General features: G+C 44.3%; 1 protein-coding gene across 1 annotated transcript in view; it reads right to left on the reverse strand.

Annotated features, from left to right (window-relative positions):
* Nucleotides 1-22,647, reverse strand: part of LOC128297828 (serine/threonine-protein kinase minibrain) — a 53,516-nt gene that overhangs the window by 7,508 nt on the left and 23,361 nt on the right. The window contains exons 4-10 of the mRNA XM_053033530.1: nucleotides 14,762-14,883; nucleotides 14,519-14,656; nucleotides 6,121-6,289; nucleotides 5,863-6,030; nucleotides 5,569-5,742; nucleotides 5,225-5,337; nucleotides 4,570-5,149 (exon numbers count right to left, since the gene is read on the reverse strand). Of these exons, the coding sequence (XP_052889490.1) occupies nucleotides 4,570-5,149; nucleotides 5,225-5,337; nucleotides 5,569-5,742; nucleotides 5,863-6,030; nucleotides 6,121-6,289; nucleotides 14,519-14,656; nucleotides 14,762-14,883 (1,464 nt within the window). The remainder of the gene's footprint in view (nucleotides 1-4,569; nucleotides 5,150-5,224; nucleotides 5,338-5,568; nucleotides 5,743-5,862; nucleotides 6,031-6,120; nucleotides 6,290-14,518; nucleotides 14,657-14,761; nucleotides 14,884-22,647) is intronic.

The raw sequence follows: 22,647 nt of genomic DNA on the forward strand, positions 1-22,647 counted from the left end.
GAGAAAAAAATACATTAATTTGGAAGGTTCCTCGCACTAGCGTAAGCTGTTTGTGTATGGGCGAAAAAGCAAAGAAAATGGTAACATGCAATCAACTAATGTTTTCACAATCAATTGCAAATTTTTAATGATAACAAAATGATGAACCAAGAATCACAGAACCGAAATTTGTGGCATATAAAAGACAACAGAGAAAACGATATTATAAAACTAGATAGCATGCAAACAACGCAAACCAAAACAAGACATAAAACAGAAATAGCTTACAAATAAATAAAACTAAAAATGCTTCTTTTCATTTAGTGGAATTGATGTTACACATTACCCAAATTATGTTTAGAAGAGTGTGGCCTTCACCATCCGATGTGTTTCTGATTTGCATCCTCTACTACGCTTCCCTTCTCTTCGTTCGTTTTACTGTTTTGTGTTTGTCTTGTTCCGGAATGTCCTCAAGCAGCTTGTATTTATGCGACCCTGTCTTGTCTCTGTTTGTGTCTTACAGCGATACACCACCACCACCACGATCACCATCATCTAAATCTTACATCTCACACTTTGCTATAAGCATTGGTTCGTGAAGTATGCGTTTTTGATGTAGTGTGCTTGTTTTTCGTTTTGTTTGTTTGGAACTCTAAACTTCAGTTTTGGCATTCTCGTTTACATTTGATTATGTGCTATTGCTTGCTGTTTGCTGTCTCCATCGCGATCGACACAACACGTTTGGTTCACGTGACTTTACCGCTACTGGCACTTCCTGTTTGCGCTTCCTTCGTAAGCCATTCCCATATTTAGTTGTCCTTTTTTTTTTAAACACTCACTTCTGCTATTTCACTGTAAAGGTTTATACTATTTTGTATGTTATGGTACTTGTAGTCAGGTTTGGTTCTTTTAACTTCTTCCACCCGTTTATGTGTCGCCATTATGTGTATTCCCGCTTGCACTAAACGCTCTCTCTATGTGTAGATGTGAATGAGTGATTCTGTATGTGTGTGTGATTGTGTGTATGTGTGAAAGATAATGCTTGTGGTATGTTTAGAAGAGGGATGGAGGAGACGTAATAACAAGATGCACGGAGGAGGGTGAGTTTGGATAACCATAAGTAGTACTGGATAGATTTGCTTTGCCCTCGTGCACTAATTATGCACAATAGCTTCTAGTTCCTGTTAGGTTAGTCTTTTCCTTATCAACCTTTCCTGTTTGCAATCGCTTTTCTTACCTTTTCACTGCCAGAGTAGAGGCCAGATGATTTAAACAAAACAATGATGCTACCTTTTACCTTCCCTGTGCTCTGGAGTATAACGATTTGGGTAAGACAAATTATATCCAGTAATAATCGGAACCGAATGCCACATACAACGTATCGCACATAATCTATGTCGTGTTGTTATTTAAGGTTGTTGTGATTGTTTAGTTGGACAAACTTTTCCGAGCACATTGTACTGTTTAGGGGTCATTCATATTCCATACTAGCACGCGTCACCCTATTTCTCTATTACGGTTTATCTGTCTGCCTGTTTTATGAGATTAATAGAATTGAATGTGTTGAAATAATCTTCTTTCATATTCGGTTTACCCTTATTATAGAAGCCACACCCTTTTTTGGCCAACCCACACCAGCAAAAATTGTGTACATCCAACTAAAAAAACGGATTCCATTTCAATCAATACACGAAATAGTGATAGCTTTTCTACATGCAAATCAGTCGAAGTAGTGTCATGATTGGTTTGTTGTTCTCTGTAAATCCCACCCAGACAGCAGCGAATCGCAGTGTCCATGATTTGTTTACATTCTGTGTTGTATGTGTGCGTGTATGTGGCCTTTTTTTTCTTTTTCTCACTAGTTTTTTTTTCCTAAATATAACTTACACTTTCCTGCCTGCTATAATTCTAAAGTCTTCTGGTACTTGTTTGGTTTTGTGTTTTTGTTTCGCAATGTTTTGTTTGCGTTCATTTCTACCACTGCTAGCCGAATCGTTTCTCATTCTGCAATTGTCCTTTTGGATAATCGCACGCACGCACTCGCCACACCTTCTATACACGTAGAACCCGCTTCCATACCGGTTGCTTTGCCTATGGGTTTTAATGTTGAATTTATGAGTTTTGGGGGGGGGGGGGGGGGGGGGGGGGGAATTTACTATGTAATGCCAGGATGCGCTTTACCATGTCTTCGTTTCTTCTCTAAATATAAGTCATACCTCTGCTCTGTTGGCCTTTTGCCCAGGTTTTTAACTCTATTTCATCTATTTCCTCGCGCGTATTTATATATTTTGTGTTTTATATGTGTTTTTTAAAAAAAAGTGTTCGGTTTTTATCTTTTTCTTCGTCTTGTCTCTTGTGTGTATGTTTGTATAATATTTCCATTACTATTTGTGTGTGTTTTTGTTTTGTATGGTACAACCGTACTATTGCAAACGTACAATAGTTTCACTTTTGACACTGCAGGTTTCGTCAGGTTCAATTTGCTTTTACTCCGTTCCGTGTGCATTATTACCCCGTGGCATCAATCTTTTTCTTTGCAATATGATCCCCGCGTGCTTTGTCGCTCAGTCAAACCACTAATTATGGTGCGCATTCTCCCTTTTTTCACCGTTTTCACTCACAAAAACTGAAATACTGATCGACTTAGAAAAGACACAATGCAAGAAAACAATGCATACACAAAACCACACCTATGGAAGATCACGAATAAACCGACTGATGATGGATGATCATTTGGGGAGATGATTTTTTTTTTGCTGGGTACAAATTACATGTTATTTACTTATGGTACCAATATTGATTAATATTTCCGACGTTTGTTTATTGCTCTTCTCAATTGATCATTTATCCCTACTAGCTTTACTATTACTCCCTCTTAATCCATGGCAATTCATCCGCGCGGCTAGGCATATAATCGTTTGTTTCTGGGTTTGTTAAAAAAAAACAAAACAAAACCGTAATTCATAGAAGATGTGTTGATATCTAGCTGACCTAGGCTCGAATCGGGTGGTGGCCCTATCCATATAACCCCTTAGCCATGACAGTCGCCCACGGATGAGACAGATGATCATGCTACCACAATAACATTTGCATCTAAGCCTGCTGCTTCCTTACGGCATTCGACTATCACCCATCTGTTTACACCCGTTTTGGAATGCCTGTTACGATTGTGCTGGGTTAGTAGCAGAACATGGTTGCAAAAAACGGTCGAGCGCAAGTTGATTCTATTTACTACTGTTATTATGATGCATTTGAGGAGCCGTCGGTTGCAGTTGCGCTTGCTGTTGCCGGCTAGTATCCTCCGTTTCGAGTCATCGACGCTCGTCTGCCATTGTTAAGCGCCCAAAGGCGTGCGATAGGGATGCATTGTTAAGTGTGTTAGAAAGCAACCACGGAAAAGGGATATGCGTATAAAAAGAAAGAGAAAGAAAAAGAGAAAGAGAAGAGAAGAAAGAACCGTAAACGATGTGCGCACAAACGGCCACTAAACCATAGTGAAACACAGCGATGAAATCAGAACAAAGCCACGAATTCTTAACCCCGTCGGTTCAACTTTGGTGTTTCTACATGGGAAATAGCGGTAACAGTTACAACTAAACACGATCAAGTTGTACGTTAACATACATCAAGCAGTATTACGATAATTATACCGTATATGATGGGAACATATCCGTTATTAGTGTTAACGCGTTTACGCTAGCAAAGAAACACACGCAAAAACACGCACGCACGCACAAACGGCAAAGTAACTCGTTCCATTCACCTTGATCGGCGGCTAAATTAAGCGTCATTGGGGATTTCCAGCGCAGTATTGTCATGGTGTGTTTAAAACAAAAAGAAACTCAAAGCACTTTTTGACTATCGTTAGTTATTATAGCAAGGTTCTCACAACACTGCCCTCCGACCGTTGGTTCGCACATTACAGCGAAATGCGCTTGGGTATTTTGCGAGAATGAAGTTATGTGCGAATAAAAACGAACTTCTTTCACACAAACTTCATAACAATCAGTGTATGTACAGGAAAAGCACTCGTCTACTTCAGATAAGCAGACGACAGAAAAGCCTTCTCGTTGCCAATCGATTGATGGACAATGTGTATCTTTTTCAACCGATCATCGAGCTCCGGTTGCGAAACTTTCACGCTTTTATTAGTTATGCCGGAACCGGAACCGCTACCACCACCACTAACATCACCGCCAACTCCGCTAGTTGATACGGAGGACCGGGTAGAAGATCCCGTTCCGGAGGCAGTTGCTGACACGGACAGGGATGATGCCGATAACGACGATGTTGATGATGATGATGATGATGACGTAGAAGACGATGAAGTAGATGTTAAGCATTTGCCCGATGGCAAAATAGAATGTGCAAGCTTTGGTTGGATTTTAGCCATAGGCTGGTGGTGATAGCGATGCTGGACGTTGCTCTTAGCGGCAAGGAAAGTGGAAGGATAATAGGAAGTATAGGATGCGACAGTTGCACTGGGCTGGGACGGTAAAGGAACCACATTCGGTGCGATCTTATCCTCGCGTAGAGATGTCGACGGTAAAGCCAATACGTTACGGCGTTGGCGCACGTTCCCATACTCACCATGGCTGGGTTGATCTTGCGTGCTGACCGACGGGCTCGTGCTGAGCGAGCTGATCGTGTTGGCTGTGTTGGTGCTTTCGTCCGAGGTTCGCTTGAAGAAGTTATGTTGCAAGGCATAGTACGGTGTAACCCGCGTCTTCGGGTCGTAGTCCAGCATTCTTAGGATGAGGTCCTTAAACTTAAGATAGTCCGATACGCTGTGGCCCGGTTCGCCGTGCCGTCTGCCACCCGGTCCGCCCGTCTCGACGCCCAGAATATCGTGCAGCTTGCGCGAACCGGGCGGTTTGTATTTTCGCTGGTTTTGTGTCTTCCGCAGCACGTAGCTACCGTCCGACGGGAGTTTCTCGAAGAATTTGCGTGTTTTGTGCGCCTGGTCGAGGATGTGCTTCGGCGGCATACCCAGCACCTCCACGATCCGGTTGATTTGGTCGGCTTCATTCGAGCCGGAAAACAGTGGCTCACCGGTGTGCATCTCCACTAGGATGCAGCCGAGCGACCACATATCGATTGCTAAATCGTACGGTATCCCCAGCAGTACTTCTGGCGACCGGTAGAAGCGTGATTGTATGTACTGATATATCTGCAACAAAGCAATGGATAGTTTGCACGGGTTAGAGTACACGCCCAGATCGACACGCGCCATAAACACACTTACCCGCTGTCCCAACTGACAGGAGCTGCCGAAATCCACTATCTTAATTGCTGATCGTTTTGGGTTACAAAGTAGTATATTTTCAGGTTTCAAATCACAGTGTATGATATTTAATTCTGGAAAAGAAAAAAAATCGGGTTTTAGCTCGAGAACTCCAAGGCTGTGAGTTAAGTAAATCGTGTAATATTTAAAAAGAGTCAAGAAGACATGTCTTCTGTAAGGCAGACGTGAGCATAAACGTTTGTTGGGTGGCTCTCAGTGCGTTTACTGCTACATCTCCCTACTATAAGTAACTGTACTGAAGGTTAGGAAGGATATGCATTCCACCATTACGCGGTTCAACTTACCTGGTGTACTTAAAAATAATAACGCCGTACATAATTGCTGGGCAAACTTTTTCGTCAGGTTCAGTGATACGCCGCGGAAGTTTGTATTGCGCAGTAGATCGAATAAATTATAGGATAACAGTTCGAATACTAAACATAGATGATTTCGCCACATAAAGTGTCGTTTTAGCTTAACTGCAATGATACAGAAAGAATGGAAATGTAAACGGTACTGGCATCATAAGGTAAATGTCTTCTTCCGGGACATAGTGATCCAGCGATTCTATGATAGCACGAAGTCACCCATATGCTTACCGATATAGTACTTATTTTCCGCGTCCGCTCGGTTCATCATTTCTAGCAGCTTCACCTCAATTTGTGCTTGATTTAGGAAGGGTTTTTTGTTTTTGATGATTTTGATCGCCACCTGACAGCGTTCCTCGTGGTCAAACGCTTTCACCACCTGGCCGAAACTTCCCTTGCCTGTTTACCACATTGTGTAGAATAGTGAGAAGGGAAAACATATGCGTTACAAACAAACGTGAGACGTGAGTAAAAGAGTATGCTGCTTACCGATCAGCGAATCGATCTCATATCGATCGAGAAACTTCTCGCCATTCTTAATGATATAGTCATGATTCTCGTCGTCGTAGCCATCGTTGTACAGCTTCCGCTCCTTTTTGTGGGACGTGTCCTCACCCTGGGTCTGCTGAGCTCTTCGCTTCTTTTTGGCATAGTAAACCTACGGGGGAAGAAAGAGGAGCGAGGAAAAAAGCGAAAAAATAATTAAACGTCACGTTAGCGCATCGGGTTCTAACACGCCTGTTTGTGGCATTTGAGACGATTTTCCACCGGTTTGCTATTTGCCTCATAATTCTGGTTCTTCGTGTGTGTGTTTTTCTTCTACTTTTTCTGATACCATATTGTTTAGGCTCGGGAGATTTCCCCACATCGCCCCGGTGGTGTATATATCTTTTGCTACCGTTCCACCTCCAACACCAGGCCACGCCAGCATAATGTAGTGCAGTGTACAAGATGGCATCGCGGCTACCGTCATCACCACTACCACCGCGCAACCGTGCGCCGTGCACATTCCACTGCAGACTGCAGCACTTTGGACGTCGGCGGCGGTATACGTTGTGTGGACAAGTCTCGCTCACACAAGACTCCGATTCTTTCGCCTGTCACTTGCATTATGCTTCCGAGCGAGAACAAAAGAATGTTGCAGCAAATCGTGCGCTACTCCCGTCACGTTGACGATGGTATAAGGCAGCGGTAAGAGCAACATTCCGTACCCAGTAAGGAACGGGAAGAGGGCAAAGCCATCACATCCCAGACATTCCCGTATGATACCTCGAGGGCACGTACTGTACACGTACCGGAGGAAAGAGCAAGCTCGTTTTCCGCGAAAGTTCCATGCGCGGCTGGACACATGGGGCGGAAGGGTAGAAGCCAGGTCTGCTCGAGATGTATCAAGGGTGTATTTGTGTGTGGGAGCACAACCAAAAAAAAAAAAGGAAGAATAACCAAAAAATACAATCACGAACAGCTCTAGGCGGCTCATTACTGTGCCTTTTTTGTGATTTTTTTTAACAACATATATAGGAAAATAGGAAGAACGGTGGGGTAAACCCCCCGAACCTGCCGACAGCAAGAAGGGACCATCTGGGTATGGGCACAGCAAACAGCTGAGTCTCTTCTTGAACTTAATTCATTTTGGATTAGAGACAGTTTGCAACTATCATTCGTGCTCGAATAAAAGAGGGATAAAGTGCATCACACAAGTAACAAAAGATTAGTTTTGCAATGATTCTGAATGATGGGAGCTTATTTAGTGTAAAAATTGATTTCTAATGCCTCCTAATATAAAAAAAAAATCAGCGGAAATGCATGCTACAAATACAAATGATATCACACCCAAATTTAGCTTAGGTGGAGAGCTTAAGATACGCAGTTCTCCGCAGTCAATGAAGGGGAATTAAAAAATAATGTTAATGTAAATTAACGAACAAAAATGACAAGGTGTCCATTCCTGTTCAAACAACAAATATCCGTCAACCAAACGGTTAAATTTCGTCACTGCCAAGGCAGAACGATGCAGAAATGCTTAGAAAGGGCTTCATAAACACAACTACTTCCTCCGACATGCAGACATACGTACGGAAAAACCCATCTACCGACCAGACGAATGAAGAAAACACACTCACTGGCGCTAAATGCACACATGCATACCGGAAGAGACTATCTTGCAGGGGGGGAGGGGGTCAACACACGGGTAAAGGGGTATGATGGCCGGCGGCGAAACAGGACGATCAAAATCTCTCCAATCAACGACAAACTGTCCTGTACGAGTGTTCTTTTTTTTTCTCTCTCTCTCTCCCTATCTCTCTCTCTCTCTTCGAGAGAATAACTTTTCTCACTAGCTCTCATACTTTGTCTGGGTAGATGATTATCCTGCCAGAAGAATAGTCGCACGGTACTCAACCAGGATACAATTAATCACCGTCACCACGGGCCGTCCTAGAGTCGCGTCTCGTCTGATCCTGTCTTTACCCAAACTGTGGTGTAACGGTGGGTCCATCGCTCCCGTCGATCGACTCTCGTCCAACGAGAGACACCCCACGCATTCTCAGCAGACATACCGAACAGAACTAACCAAGCCCCAGTATGGACATTTTCTTATCCGTACACTAACACACCACCACGTATATGTCCCCGTAGGATTTTTCACCACGATAAGCGTGCCGAACGTGGATGTGGGAAAACGGTCCGCAGAGCCGGTCGATGGGGCGCCTTTCTGACCTTCCCTAACCTATTTCACGCACAGGCTGCCAAACCTGCCACCACCGTCGCGACAACCACACTCGCCCACTTCGTCCGTTCCGCGCAAGCGAGAGAGAGAGAGAGAGCGACGAGGACGACGTACACATACCACAATGCGTGCGCGTACACTGGTGTGCGTTACCGTACAGCACTGTAATATCAGGTACCACCTGATAAAGGCACAGTGCGCCGCTCTCATCACACACAACGACATCCCTTTTTCCTTCCACTCCACCAACACACCCAGCAGAAGAAGGGACGGGATGGGGATGGGAAGGCTAGACAGTGCCACCCTAAACCTGGGAAAAAATCATCCAACAGACGGTTGGAATTGGATGGATGGATGGAAAATTGTCTGCGACAGCTTTTCTATCCCGACGGGAAGCAGGAAAAAGCGTCTGGTTGCGCGTTTGGTGAGTGCACAGAGCAATGTGTAGCCAGCATCAGTACGGTAGCAAAAATCGTCCTCTGTCTCTCTGGTTTAGAAAAGCTTCACAAACCCCAAATGCAATTTATTCGATCCAATTCTGGGGTGATGGTGAAGAAATAAGGCATGAACAATACCATTTTTGGGGACCAGAACCCGAAACGGATTTTGATTAGGGGAATGTTTCGCTATTTTCTTGCTCTTATATAGGGCTATATATGCACATTTGCAAACTTCATCTTATACGTGACGCAGCTGAAGCTGACTGTCATAAATCATCGATCGTCCTGACTGCAGCAGCGTCTCATTTGTGAGATCTGCTGCATCGTCGTGTCAGCTGCGTGTGTTGCCGTCTGCTTTCTCTCTCTCTCTCTCGCTCTTTCTCTCTCTCTCTCTCTCTATCGTGCCACTTCACACCACACCTTCACGCACCAGTGACCCGCCCTGTACGGTGGAGATGAATCTAGGATGCTTTTGGGCATCACGACCACTGAGAAAGAAGGTTGCACACAACGGTATACGGTCAATGTTCCGCTGGTGGTGGTGCATTGAACGACACACAGCCATGCTGCTGTTAGCTGCACCAGGAAGAAGACTAACGGACGAAGTGGTATTTGCTACTTTTGCGACGTTAGAGTTTGGAACCTTTTGACTATCGTCAAAAAACTGCAATATTTCTAATTTCTATTTATAAAATATGCAACCCAACCTAACTCTATTCAAGTAGACTATTTAATATAAAGGATTTCTTCTTTTGGTGTTATTGAAAACAAAAAAAATCTAAATAATACAAAATATTTCAAAATCCCAAATGGAGACGCCTGGTTGTTCCTGCTGCACAGACATCCATTCGGTGGTTTTTTCGATCGTTGCATCTACCATGACGTTTCACCGGAGAAGCACCATCTTTTCTGGCCAGAGTGCATCCAGCAGCAAAAATTTTCAAATTCATCAAACATACCGATGGAAAACCGGTCGACCACCAGCAGCAGCAGCACAGCGCGGCTCGGTTCGTAACCATGCAGACACACCGATACGACCACGAGCCAACGGCAGGAAAATGGAGCCCCCTGGAATGGGAGATTCGAGTTCCATCGAGTCACCACATCACCACCACTACACCATCATACATACGCAACCCGCTTTCGAGACGAAAGCGGCAATGCGTTGCGATGCGGCTCCGAAGCGTCGGACAACCGGTGTACCGAGACCGAGAGGAATTGGCGGCGGAAGGGTAGGAAGAATAACAAAAAAAAAAACAGAAAAGTCCAAAAGAAGGCAAACTTGGGACGGCGGCAAAACAGAGAGAAGAAGCGTGAGAGAGAGTAGCAGGGAACATGAGAAAACGCTCGAAAAATGAGAGCGAGTGGGAAAAGCATACCCAGGCAAAAGTAAGGAAAATTCCGACGATGGCACTTACACCATACGGCGGCCGCTTTCCCTAGAGCGCCGACCAACGTACACACGGCACGAGGTACACGAACACGCGGGACCAACCAGCGCGACACAACGACAGACGCGCGCGTCCACCCCTTATATGTGCGCTGATGGTTGCTTGTTCGGATGATGCTGCCTGCTGCTGCTGCTGTTGCTGTCGGGTCGGAAGAAAATCGATATCGTGTGCACACGCTTTGCTTTGGTGCGGCCACAACTATAGCCCCAGCGCTGGCAAACACTGGCAACAGCAAACGCGCATTAACCCAACACACTGGAGGAAACTTAGTTGTGTGGTTCGGAAATCGAAATAATACATTCGATATTATTGCAGATTTTTTTTTGTTTCACCTCATAAGCATAGGATGCATATGAAATTAATCACAAATATTCCCAAAAAAACACCATGACGCATTGAATCTAAAATTGGGCAACAACAAACAAAAAAAAAGGAAATGGAGGCGCCTGGTGCCCTTTGCGTAGGAATATACCTTGGATACCTTTTTTCTTCCCAATCGTACGTTTTTCGGTTTAAAAATAAACACACCCCACACATTTAATCACCGGTGATAACCGGTTGTTCCACCACAAGTGGTCAATTCGGTACCGAGCAGGAATAAGTCCTGATTCAAATGGGGCGGAATTAAAGCAACTTGACCACCACGGTGGAAGCAGGCGTAGAAGGGTGGCAGTAACACAGCGTGCGGAAAGGAATGGAATGCAGACCCCGCTAGGGGAATGCTAACAAATAATCTGCCCCCTAGAAAGTTGCAACTTTGACTCCGAGCGACGGGACCGGATGAGGGGGGGGGATCGAAGGGGACGGCGTATTTGGCCCCTATTATAAAGCATCCTTGAGCTTCTCATTAACTCACAGTTTCTCGCATCGTTCGCTGTTACTGCTACACCCACCATTACACCTCACCGGGCCGCTCATTGACCATTGTTTGATGAAGTATCCAGTAATGAACGAGACGGTCGATTGGAGCGCAATACTGGCGCGCCCGTACTCGCCTGTACGGGGAGGGAGGTTAACTGTTGGATTGGGATGGCGGGGCATCCAGCGGGTGGCGGCAGTCAATATTACTACGGCACCGTATGATAGATGCCGGTTCGATTGCTTTCCGGCACGGGGCAAGAGAAATTGTCTGTGGCGCCGGGTTGTGATCAATGGTTCTTTTTCTTTTTTTTTTTTAAATCACAATATCTTATTTTTACTGTTTCGACGTCAGCTGCTGGCCAATGGCCAGGAACAAGTGTCCTGCCTGCAATCGTACCGGTTTCGATCGGTTATGTCTTTTTTTTTATTTTAATTTATTTATTACAGTTGTTGCCTTCTTTGCTATTTGCATCTAACCAGCATCAGGCCGATGAGAAGGTTCATTGACCGAATGCAATGCTTTTCACAGGGCATCTTTTTCGTGTTGGAGGTATCGGAGGAAATAATTCTTTCGAGTGCCTACTTTGCTGTAAACTGCACCCGTACTTCATGAATCGCTCCGTTACAATGTTACAGATCGTAAGGGGTAAGCAGTGTAGAACCCGACCTACAATTAGAAAAGGAATTATCTTGATGCCATGCTTTCACTCTCGGCTGGACATAATAACACAAAAATGGGTTTTAGTATTGTAGACTATTTTTTGTCATTTTACTTTCAGTTTTAAACAATGTGCATAATTTAACGTAAATTATGGCAAGAAGTTTAGCGGAAACTGATTGAAAAATATTGATTTTGTTCTAGCTACAACGGTGTGGTCTGTATAATTTAATATAATGTAATGCGGGTCGGTGCGCCGGTTCCCATAAGAGGTATTACCACTGCAACTGGCGTAGTGACCGTTGGATTTGTCCAATGTAAGCCTTGGCGGACCTTATTTTCATGATCGTCTTTAAAAAAAAAACCCAAGAATATTGTTCCTTTCGAATATCCTGTGAATATTTAAACTAAATTATCAATTGCATCCACAACTCATGAAACAATTGAAATGTGTGAAAAGGAAAGAAAACAAAGCCCAATAAAACAGGAATATCTGCCACTTGAAGTAATTCCTTTAAACACAACACTGCCATGCTGCTGGTTAAGTGTCACACGAACGATGTCGTAGATGAAATTAAAGCAAAAAATAAAACGTAACACCAGTCCCTCCTGCCCCTGCCAGTGACACTTGCACCGGGCCCCGCTTACTCGACTACTGCTGCCAAACGTCATGACGAAATGTGAAAGAATTTACATTAAAATTCCAATAATGAAAGGTTCGCGCACCCCACCAACCGTTCCGGATCTGTACCACAAAGCTGGAGATGGTGAGTGCGGAAGTGCGAACGGAGTCAGAATGGAAAGGAAGGCGGGTGGAGCTGAAACCGAGCTGCGGGCGGGAGCAGCGGTACAAAACGCGAAACGCTCGCACGCTGTTCGAATTTCAATTTCTTTCGCCGTCACTTTGTGGTAATAAATCGTACGCGAAGAATGTCCGGATTGGGTTAACTTCTGTTGGTGCGCGAGCTGTTAAACTGTCCCAGAGAGACAGAGCAACGGCAACGGCAAAACAACCGGCCACACAAGCGCGCAGGACACGCAGAATGGAAAAAAAAACGAGAGGAACGCACAAAATCAATATCTATCTGCTTACTTAACTATTCATTGCTCTGTTGCATTTACATACTTTGGCAAAAGATGTAAAACTGTCAAATGGTATTATTTATCAAACGTAATGGAACGAACCGCATCAACGCATTTGTCCCAAAACAAAAAACAACGCTTACAGCTACAGAATAGCGGAAAGAAATGGTCGCCAAATTTCCGCAAGCAATTTGTACACATTCGAAACAATTAGTGAAACAAAAAGAAACACACACACACAACAGCCAAATCGATTCGGTAAGTACCAAACGCCAGTGCTTCAAAATAATTGCATCCGTAAGAGACTTCTATACGGTTGCTTCATCTCGCGTATCCTACAGCAAACCCTTTTCCTTACCATTGCAATCAATTTTTGTTTCTATTATGTGGGCAGTCGTATGTTTGTATCATTTTCTATGCTTAGCTGTTTTTTAACTATTGCTATCCTATATTTTCTAACATTCGTTTTCGCTTTGTTGAAATTTTCTAAGGATTAATCTCCTCTGAACGTTGACCTCTTCGAAACCTGGTTAGCTTTTTGTTCATTTCTTTTAAAATATGATCAACTACTTCAACTATGAATCGACTGATTGGTGATTATATCTGTTCGTATAGCGCTTCCTCCACATAAACGTACAATAATTATATTCCGCCTTGTGGTCTCTCTTGTTGCCATACCAAATCCTGTTGCACCATTTTTATTATTTCCACTGTGAACTAATTCTTTTCGAATAATCTATCTACTATACATCATGCTATTAAAAAAAGAGCTACGTAAAATAGAGTTCATGAAAGCACAAGCACTGTTTCCACATATCCCCATCAGCCCGGGATACAACGCCATTCGAATGGGCGAAAAATAATGGTCCGCAGCACGGTACGGTCCGATGCCGTTCGCTTCGTCCTTTCGTCCTTAGTGCCTTTTACCGGAAAATTTTGTTGGCAGGTCGAGAGGGTCGGCTGACCATCAGTGCGCTCCACGAGCTCCAATCGGCCTGAAGTGAACTTGAAGGCATTCAAACAGATGACCGAATCCTAACCTCTCGACGACTTGCACGCCGTTCCAGAACCCCTGGAACCCTAAACCTTGCACGTTCAACTTTGCCGAAGCTAGCCCTCCACAGCTGGCGCCAGCAAACTGCCCTCACAAAGCTGCGGCGGTGAGTGTTTCCCGGCATCGTCAAGTGGTGAGTTTCCTCTTACTCATCGGCGACCACCCGTTCCGGCGTGCCCGCAGTCGTCCGTGTCGTCCAACTGAACAGCAATTTCTTGGTAAACACATACACACAAACGCACGGTTACATATATATTTAAATGCGGTACGTGCCAGAACGCTGGCTCCACTGAGGTGGACGCGGCACACACGACGCGGCGAGGATACGAATGGATATATGGGCAGGACATTATTATAATTCAATTAACAATGACCAGAACGCATTCTTTACGGTGCCCCTGTGATAAGGCACGTAGAATAGGCCGTAGAATATTAAAACTTCGCACAGCATTCCCGCGCATAGGTAATAACTTCGAACCGATGTACCTCGGAACAGTCCGTTAATATGACATCTATATGCACCGGGCTGTGCCGAATGCGCTGTGCGAACAGCGTGTACTTTACACTCTTTCAAATTTCAATCGCATCATCGTCGTCATCATGTTTACCCACCTCGTTTATGTGTTTGTAGGTTTTGATCAGGTCGACGCTCAACTTTCGCAGGGGGGCCGTAGCGGGATCTCGAAAAAGCACCGGTATCCGGGCTTCCATCGCCCGAATATCGGTCGATGATGTGGGGCTTATCGAACGCTGGAAAAAAACAAATGCGAAAACACAGACGCGGTTAAATCGGAGGGGCCTTGCGATGATGCGAACGGTGTGGTTTAGTGACATCATCAATTTGCCGGTTCTCACCTGGTGTATATCACGATGTACGGCAGGTAAATGTTCTTCTGTAACCAGTCTTCCGTAGAGCGGCGCATGATGCCTTTGCCGCGTTGAGTCAGGAACATTGCCGGAGGCAAACTGTGCTGCCACTGTTGAAGGGAAAGAAAATAAAAAAAATGCGTTGACATTAGTAAGCAACATTGTACTGATATTATGATCTAATAATTAATTGATTCATTACAACTAACTTCAAGAGACATCAAAAGACCAGAACTAGTCCCACTAGTGTCGAAACGAACATAAAAACGAAAGATCACTTCATATCCCACATGTTAGAAAGCTTTAAAATAGAAAATAAAATACGACAACAGAAGAGAGACTCCCAAAAGTGAGGAACAGGCGCGCGCAAGAGACATTCTCAACAACAACAAAAACGAGCTCAAGAGATCGCAAAACACATCGAAACACCCCTATAGCTGGCTGGCTATCATTTTTCCCTCCAAAAATCGCAACCGGCTAAAGAACCAGGCGAACATAACGACGACACACAACACAACACCCGAATAATTGAGCCGGAAATAAGGTTAACGAACTGCTTTTCGCTCGTTCTGCCATCGTTCTTTCGTTCTTTCGCGTGCGTACAGGTGCGTCAGCATCGAAAAAGCTCCCGACACGATCGAGATGCGCGCGGTTTGCCAAGCATGAGTGTGAGTGTGTTGGGAGCTGAATTTTGGGATGATTCACTGCAGTTCTTCCAGCTATTTCGAGCTCTCTTTCTATCGCGCATTCTCTTTCGATGTATTAAAAATTGATGTTGCAACAGGGGGGCTGCTGCTGCTCATTGTAGCTTTCGGAAATTACATGTGCGATACAACAACCACTGAGAGCAAGTAATACATTTTTGCGGAACTTGTAGGTCTTTTCTGTTTCGGGGTTCGACATAGCGTTTACACCTTTCATACAGCGCCACACATACGGCCGTGCAGCTGCAACAACACCCGCCCCACACAACAATATTCCGGCCGGAAGTAATGTTATAACATAAAATCTCACTTCCCTCTCAGAACAATTCACGTGTCTCTCGCGCTCATGAGAAGCTGCCAGCTGCCCTTAACACATGATGGAGGATATTGACGATATTATTTCATTCTTGATCTCTCTCTCCCGGTACCGACGGGGAATTCACGCGGGCAGCCCAAAGAACAACCGTCTTCTTTTTGATGCTCGCGATCAATGAAACGCGCGAGGTTGATATAGCATGATCTCCTCTTCATTAATGCCTTCGCTCTCTTTCGTCGTGCTTCGTCCATATTTAGTTGCGTGCGAGATACATCCATCAAGTCGTTCACAACGATGTCCGCATTCACGTTGCCACTCGCAGAAAATTTGCCGAACGGGGGACTTTATTTATGTTGTATATTTATAGTTTCACTGCTGCTAATGAGACAGGGTACGTGTCAATTGCAACAATTGTACACTTTTCTAGTAACTTATTAATCTATACTGTTAGTTGTATCCAACATCAACACATTTATGATACTACTCTTCAATATTTTCGTGTAAGTCTTGCATACAGTACTTTCTCTTCGAATATTTTTAGAAGAATTACGTCAAAATAGAGTTAAATCAGGAATATCATGTGAAGAAACACATTTTATACACCTTATGGCTCCTCTGGCCAAAATGATGATGAAACACACAAGCCTTCTGCACGTCTACCCGCTATGCCACAACAACGGCACACTCATACAACGTCATCTTCCCGGCAGGCGCAGATGTAACTTTAGATTGATGTTGAGACCACACCGACGTTTCTCGGGGTCGCCCAATACTTTCGTAGGGCGGAATTGGGCCGGAAATGGAGCAGCTGTTGTGGCCAATTTCGCTAATCATATAAGAACTCCGAACTTTATCGATCGAGAGTTTCCAACGCAAGCCGGGTCCCAAAACACGAAATCACCTTCTATCTTGCGTTTTTTTTTGTTGCCGTATGCTATGGTCGCTAACTTTCCGATGAAGTTACGAAAAAAGCGAAAGAGAAAAAAAAACAGAACAAAACATCCCTTCTGCGACCGTGCGAAGGTGATACCCACAGCAGGAATGAGGTTAGCAACTTCACGCCAGAGCGCCAGATGTCAGAGATTTCGCCGACACACAGACACTTGCGTACACAAACAAATGGATGCAGATGGACGCATATTATGTTACAAAAGTCAATCAAGCAATATTTAATTGATCTTCCACAACTAGAATCGTACGAACAACAATAAAAAGTGACTTCCGAACGATCAGTTCCATCACCAACTCTGTTAGAGAAAGGTGCAATTACTGTAAAGTAAGAAAATATTACCGCCACGAGACGATGATGGCCACGGGTTTTAAGGGTAGCCAATGTCTCATCACTCGCTTGCCCATACTAACACCCACCACCCCATCGCCGTCATGTGTGCGCTATGTCTGTGCAGTTGCATTTCATCTCGCGACCGAGCCACCACCAGACGGTGCTGCTGCATCATTATTCATCCGTCATCATCCCTCCCGTGGTGTTTCTGCAAAACCCCATGGTCTACCCAACCGGGGGTTTCAAGGCAAACCGGTTCCGGGGAATTTCCTGCCCGTGCATACTTCACTCACACACACAACATTGAAGGCGCGAGCGCAACGCTGAGACGGTTCCACTGGCACGGTTATGCATCACGATCACCAAAATGGAATGCCGTGGAATAGAAATTCCAACCGGGTGGCACACAACAAAAGTACTCCGCGTGAGCTGTAACGCTCTCGCAAGCGAGCAAAGAACAAAGCAGGGTTTTTTTGGGGAAAAAAAGAACACCGTGCCCCCGCCGTCCAGCATCAATTGGCACAGCTAGAAGGTATAGGGGTAAGTGGAAAGAAATGTGGAAACTTAGAACGATCATCGCTTTCTGTGCATTGGAACTCGTCTCTCTCGCCTTTTCGGCACTTCTTGTATGCGTAATCACCGATCATATCGCAAGATCACTAAATCCTTTCGATTGACCCAAAGGTGAACCTTTTCTTCATCAAGCACTACTGGCCGGTGAAGGTAAAATGCAGCAGACTTCCGATGGAACCCAATCCCCCACCGAGATCGAGAGAGTCTTTGAGGAAACATCCCACACAAACACACACACTGTGTCCACAACGAACATTGACGCCCATATGCTTAAACAGCAGCTAAATGCAACAGAGCACCACGAGCAATTTTGCACCAAGGGGGGGGAGAGAGGGCATTTGTTTAAGTTTAGAAGTAGCCCATGCACGAACCGGACGTCTCTGGCGGCTCAATGCTTGACGGTCTCCACGAAGCCAATACAGGCCGCCCACCATACGCAATGGGGGTGTCTCTGTGGTGGGTGCGCTCTATTTTTAGCGTATTACAACACTATGCCCCGGGTTTCATCTCATGTTGGGTTCGCAATGCACACCTACATACTATTTCATCATGCAGAACACCAAAAGCCAACGAACGGTTTGTGCATTTACAGTAACGCATTCATTGTGCGTTATATTACGTTTGTTTTTATTACATTCAGAACCATTTTGTTATTTAAGTTTAATAGCTTCATGTAAAGAAAACAATTACAGAAAGCTCGACTAACGACAAAACATAAAATTAGCCACTTCCAACCGAAAGCGAAAATAACGCGCTCTCTGCACACCGTAAGGTGCGTAGGTGGATTAGCGAAGCTATAAATAAAAACCGTGACCGACAGCAACGCAACAACAACACAGGAGACAAGTAACGCAAGCAGTTGATCATTTTTGCTCGCTGGCGCACTTCAGACTTTCTCGGCGACGCATCTCGCCACCGTCACAATAAAGCAATAGTGTTCGATGCAAGGGAAGCAAATTGTGATTGATTTTATCCGGTTATTTATCTTATGTTGAATTTTTTAGCAATTTTATTAAATTTTTTATATCAGAACGCAAAAAACTAATGCTAAAACTACAATGCTAAAACTAAAACTAGCCCATGCATTTGTTTCGGTAGCTGTACTGTTAAATTCGTTATAGAAATTTAGCAAAGCAGTATATAAATCTTTTACAAATCATTTTTCATTTTTGATGATCCGTTTTGCTTACAACATTTAATTGCTGTCAATTTAGACGATGGGCAATCGAAGTGTCTCGTTGTAGTCTTTTTTTCTGCCTACAATTTCGACCAAAACATTAAAACCATATGCGATTTTTTTTAACTATATCATGAAAAGAGTAGATACTTTCCCCAATAATCAAAATAAATTATTAAATTAATAATTGTCGTACTGCACTTGTGACTTTTTATTGCTAAAAATTTCGTAGCCTACAGAAATAATAATTCTTCAGATGCGATGATCGGATTCGTTTGGAAACAATCTTTTTATAAGCAAGATTGAACAGAAAAATATGCTAATGATTTAAATGATATAATAGCATTGTTAAGTACACAAAGAATACAAAAAATAATCCAATAATACATGTGAACACAGCGCCAAACGTGGAACCAAACGCGCTTAGAGACTGAAGTGTAAAACGATCGACAAAAAACACCAAGTGCGAGGTGCTGCACAAGTACCGGCACACACACACATAGGAAAACACTTTGTTCCCTTGCATCAACAAAACTGACCTAGGCGAAACGGTACCATCAATCCGGCATCACCAGCGGTTCCTTACGAACACTGCGCTGCTGCGCTCGTCATTGCGACGAGTTCGTGTTCTTGGCGCAACAAACTGTGTGACACACCATATCAACCATCATCATTTTGCACGGATTGAATTCACGTTCACGCAACTCAAGAGAACTTTAACCAACATAAAACCATAAATCTAATGCACTATTGTGAGTCATTTATGTCTGCATAAGATGAAGATGAAAGAAGATGCATCAACATATTCGCGAGCATAAAGGCCAAATACGTTTCAAAATGTATGTTTAAAATTGCCCAACATTGAGCAATGGTACAAGAAAAACGAATTCATACAAACGTGGAAAGAAATTCTAAAAGAAATGATCACACCTTTCTCGCGGCTTTGCCCAATATCGGGGCACGCTCTCAACCACCCACGGCACACATCTGGAAGGGTAAAAACATGTGCTATGAATTTTCCTTTCAACGGATCATGTGTCGCTGGGTTTTGGTGAAATAAACACCCACAATCGAGAGTTCCGTAACTCGCGACCCGTTGCCCCACCTTATGGGACCGCACATACACACACACACACACACACACACGATCGGGAAATCGGGAAAATAGACCAACGCATGGCCATGTGTGTATGTTTCGTGTCGTGTCTATATGCCGCCCCGTCCCCGACACGACTTGCCCAATTGTGTTTAAGCATACCTTTTTTTGCTTTTTGTTGTCCATTCCCTCCCCGCAAAACCAACCAACCACCCCCCGATATATGCGAGAGGTTGATGGTTGCATATGAAGTCACAGGTTCAAAAATAGACCCATAATTCATGCTTCTTTTTCATTTGCGTGCAAACGAACGGAACCAATGGCGAACCCACCAACCAAGCATGACCTCCAGACGCAAGGGAAACGGAGCCAGCTTGGGAGGAATAAAAAAATATTTTCCATTTCCGCAACACAACCCACCGCTTGTACACCTTCCTCCCCCATTATTCCACCTCGGGGTTTTTTTTTTGTTCCAAATTGGCGCTATATATCTTACAAGTTGTAGTTTTCCATTTTTGCCTGGAGTAATTGATTGAATTCAGACAGACACAACTATTTCGTGACGAAAAGCGGTCCGTGCAATCTTGGAGGAACATCAGAAAGATGACCCATCGATGAGTCAGCGGCGTATATTCCAGTGAGAGGGCGAGAAAGAATTACAATCCCCAAGCGCACGGTAATTTTTGTTTGACACACTGCCAACAAATGATTCACATCTTTAGTGCTTGCGCGAATTCTTTTGGTTTGAACGCATTTCCACGTGAACGGAAAACAATTTGCCCTAACGTGTGTGGGTGCGCGCACACAACGGTTACCTTCCATGTGAAGTCCGGTCGTGAAGATGGTGACCCGCTGGAGGCGATTATCGGTGTTCCGAACTTTGATCTCGCTCGTTCGGAAGTCGTCCATCGCCCCAAACAAACGCCCACGACGGGATGATTTACTGACTCGTGCCCGGATTGTGTCGATTGCCCACGGAAGGTGTATGTTCTCTATCGACCTGATCTCGCGGCTTCACACCAAACACCACAGTACCAAACCGATCGTGTACAGTACGGATCGCGTAAAGTGTGCACGTTTTATGTAATTTAATTAAAACCCCTCCGACGTGTTATTACGCTAGACACTACTTTCGACAAACTGAATATATTTGTACATAGTTTATAGATATTTGCCGATGCTCTGGTGTGGTTTTAATCCTGCAAATAGCACGAAATTGCATCAAGCTCAATAGCATAGCGATAAAATCCGCACTCGACTGTCCCGGTGAGGGAAAACGTGCGTCGCCAGGTTTCGCACTGCTTAGCGAAGCCTCAAGGTGTCATTTTCTCCCACGCTTATCGCCTGCCGGCCGACCGGCAACCCACGGATCTCGTTTCGTGCCCTTCTTCACTCACGCAAAACGAAGGCCAATGTCAGCTTCTCAGCGTTCTCAATTAGGGGATAACAGTAACAACGGGTGCAGCAAGGCGGTTGTTTAAACGTGTGGCACTGGACAGAAAGTAAAGATGAAATCAGCGCACCCCAAAAAGAAAATCCGTGGGATTTCCGTATAAGCTTTCCTCCCGACCGTTGGGCTAGCAATACGCGTAGGTGAGATGCCTCCGTTTTGTTTTGCTCCCCACTTCATACAAGCTGTCGGGGGTGGCTGTGTGTTGGCGAAGAAAATGGCATTTGTTGCTCAACCACATTTTCACCACTTTACATTCAAAGATGGTCGGGTTCGAAATTAAGCTGCAAATAACCGCAGCATATTATATTGCCACTCTAAAAAGACCAATTTTTTCGTCCCATACATCATCGACTAGAACCGATCGGTTGTGCGCTTCATATGGTGATTTGGTACGAATTTTCAAATGAAACGCTTATACAAAACTACCTACTAAAACCATCAAACGGTATCAAAATAGTCCGTGAGGTACACAGCTGGATCTAAATAATATTCAACGTCCATAAAACCCAATCTTCTCACGAACCCACTGCACTGGGAACAGACAATGAACTGGGAAAGAAGCAGAAAGAAAGCGGACCAGCCAAGATGTACAGCCAAGACTGAAAGGAAAAAGATAAATTGACATGACAGACAAACTTCCGCCAAAGACACGGCGGACCAAATAAGATGAACTCTCCCAAAGCAAGAAATAAAATCCCCACGCGCGCGCACGCACACACGAACGGACGGACGGATCCGCGGAGACACGAATGTAATTCAATCAAGTATTTCCGGTTCTTCGGTTTCTTTATCCGTCTAGACAAGAGCAGATGAAAAAAGGTGAATCCCAGCGCTGCTGGTACCCGGGGGGGGTACATCACGTCTCACACACCGACGACGATCGCCATATCTGCAGCGGTTGGGCAAACGGCGTCATGCATCAACGAGCACAACGCAAACCAAGGACAATCAGGCAGAAATAATTTTACGCGATATCTCTCTATTTCATTTGATGTGCATCTCTCCTTTCTCTTCGTCACGCACACGAGCGTTCAGCTTCCTGGTATGTTTGTAAGCGGGTAAGTTGAATAATTTCTTTAATATATTCCTATATATATCGCGTTTTTTAAGTTCTTTTCCGCACTGCTTTCATTAACAGGGTTTTACAACAGATAGAATATGGCGAACCCAAGGTACATAAAAAATGTTTTTTTAATAATCGCAAATACTTTTATTCACTTTCCCACTAGTGTGCTCCTCAATAACTTCATTTAATATCTTAATTTTTGAACTC

This window comes from Anopheles moucheti, chromosome 2 (genome assembly GCF_943734755.1).
Source record: "Anopheles moucheti chromosome 2, idAnoMoucSN_F20_07, whole genome shotgun sequence".
Lineage (NCBI taxonomy): Eukaryota > Metazoa > Arthropoda > Insecta > Diptera > Culicidae > Anopheles > Anopheles moucheti.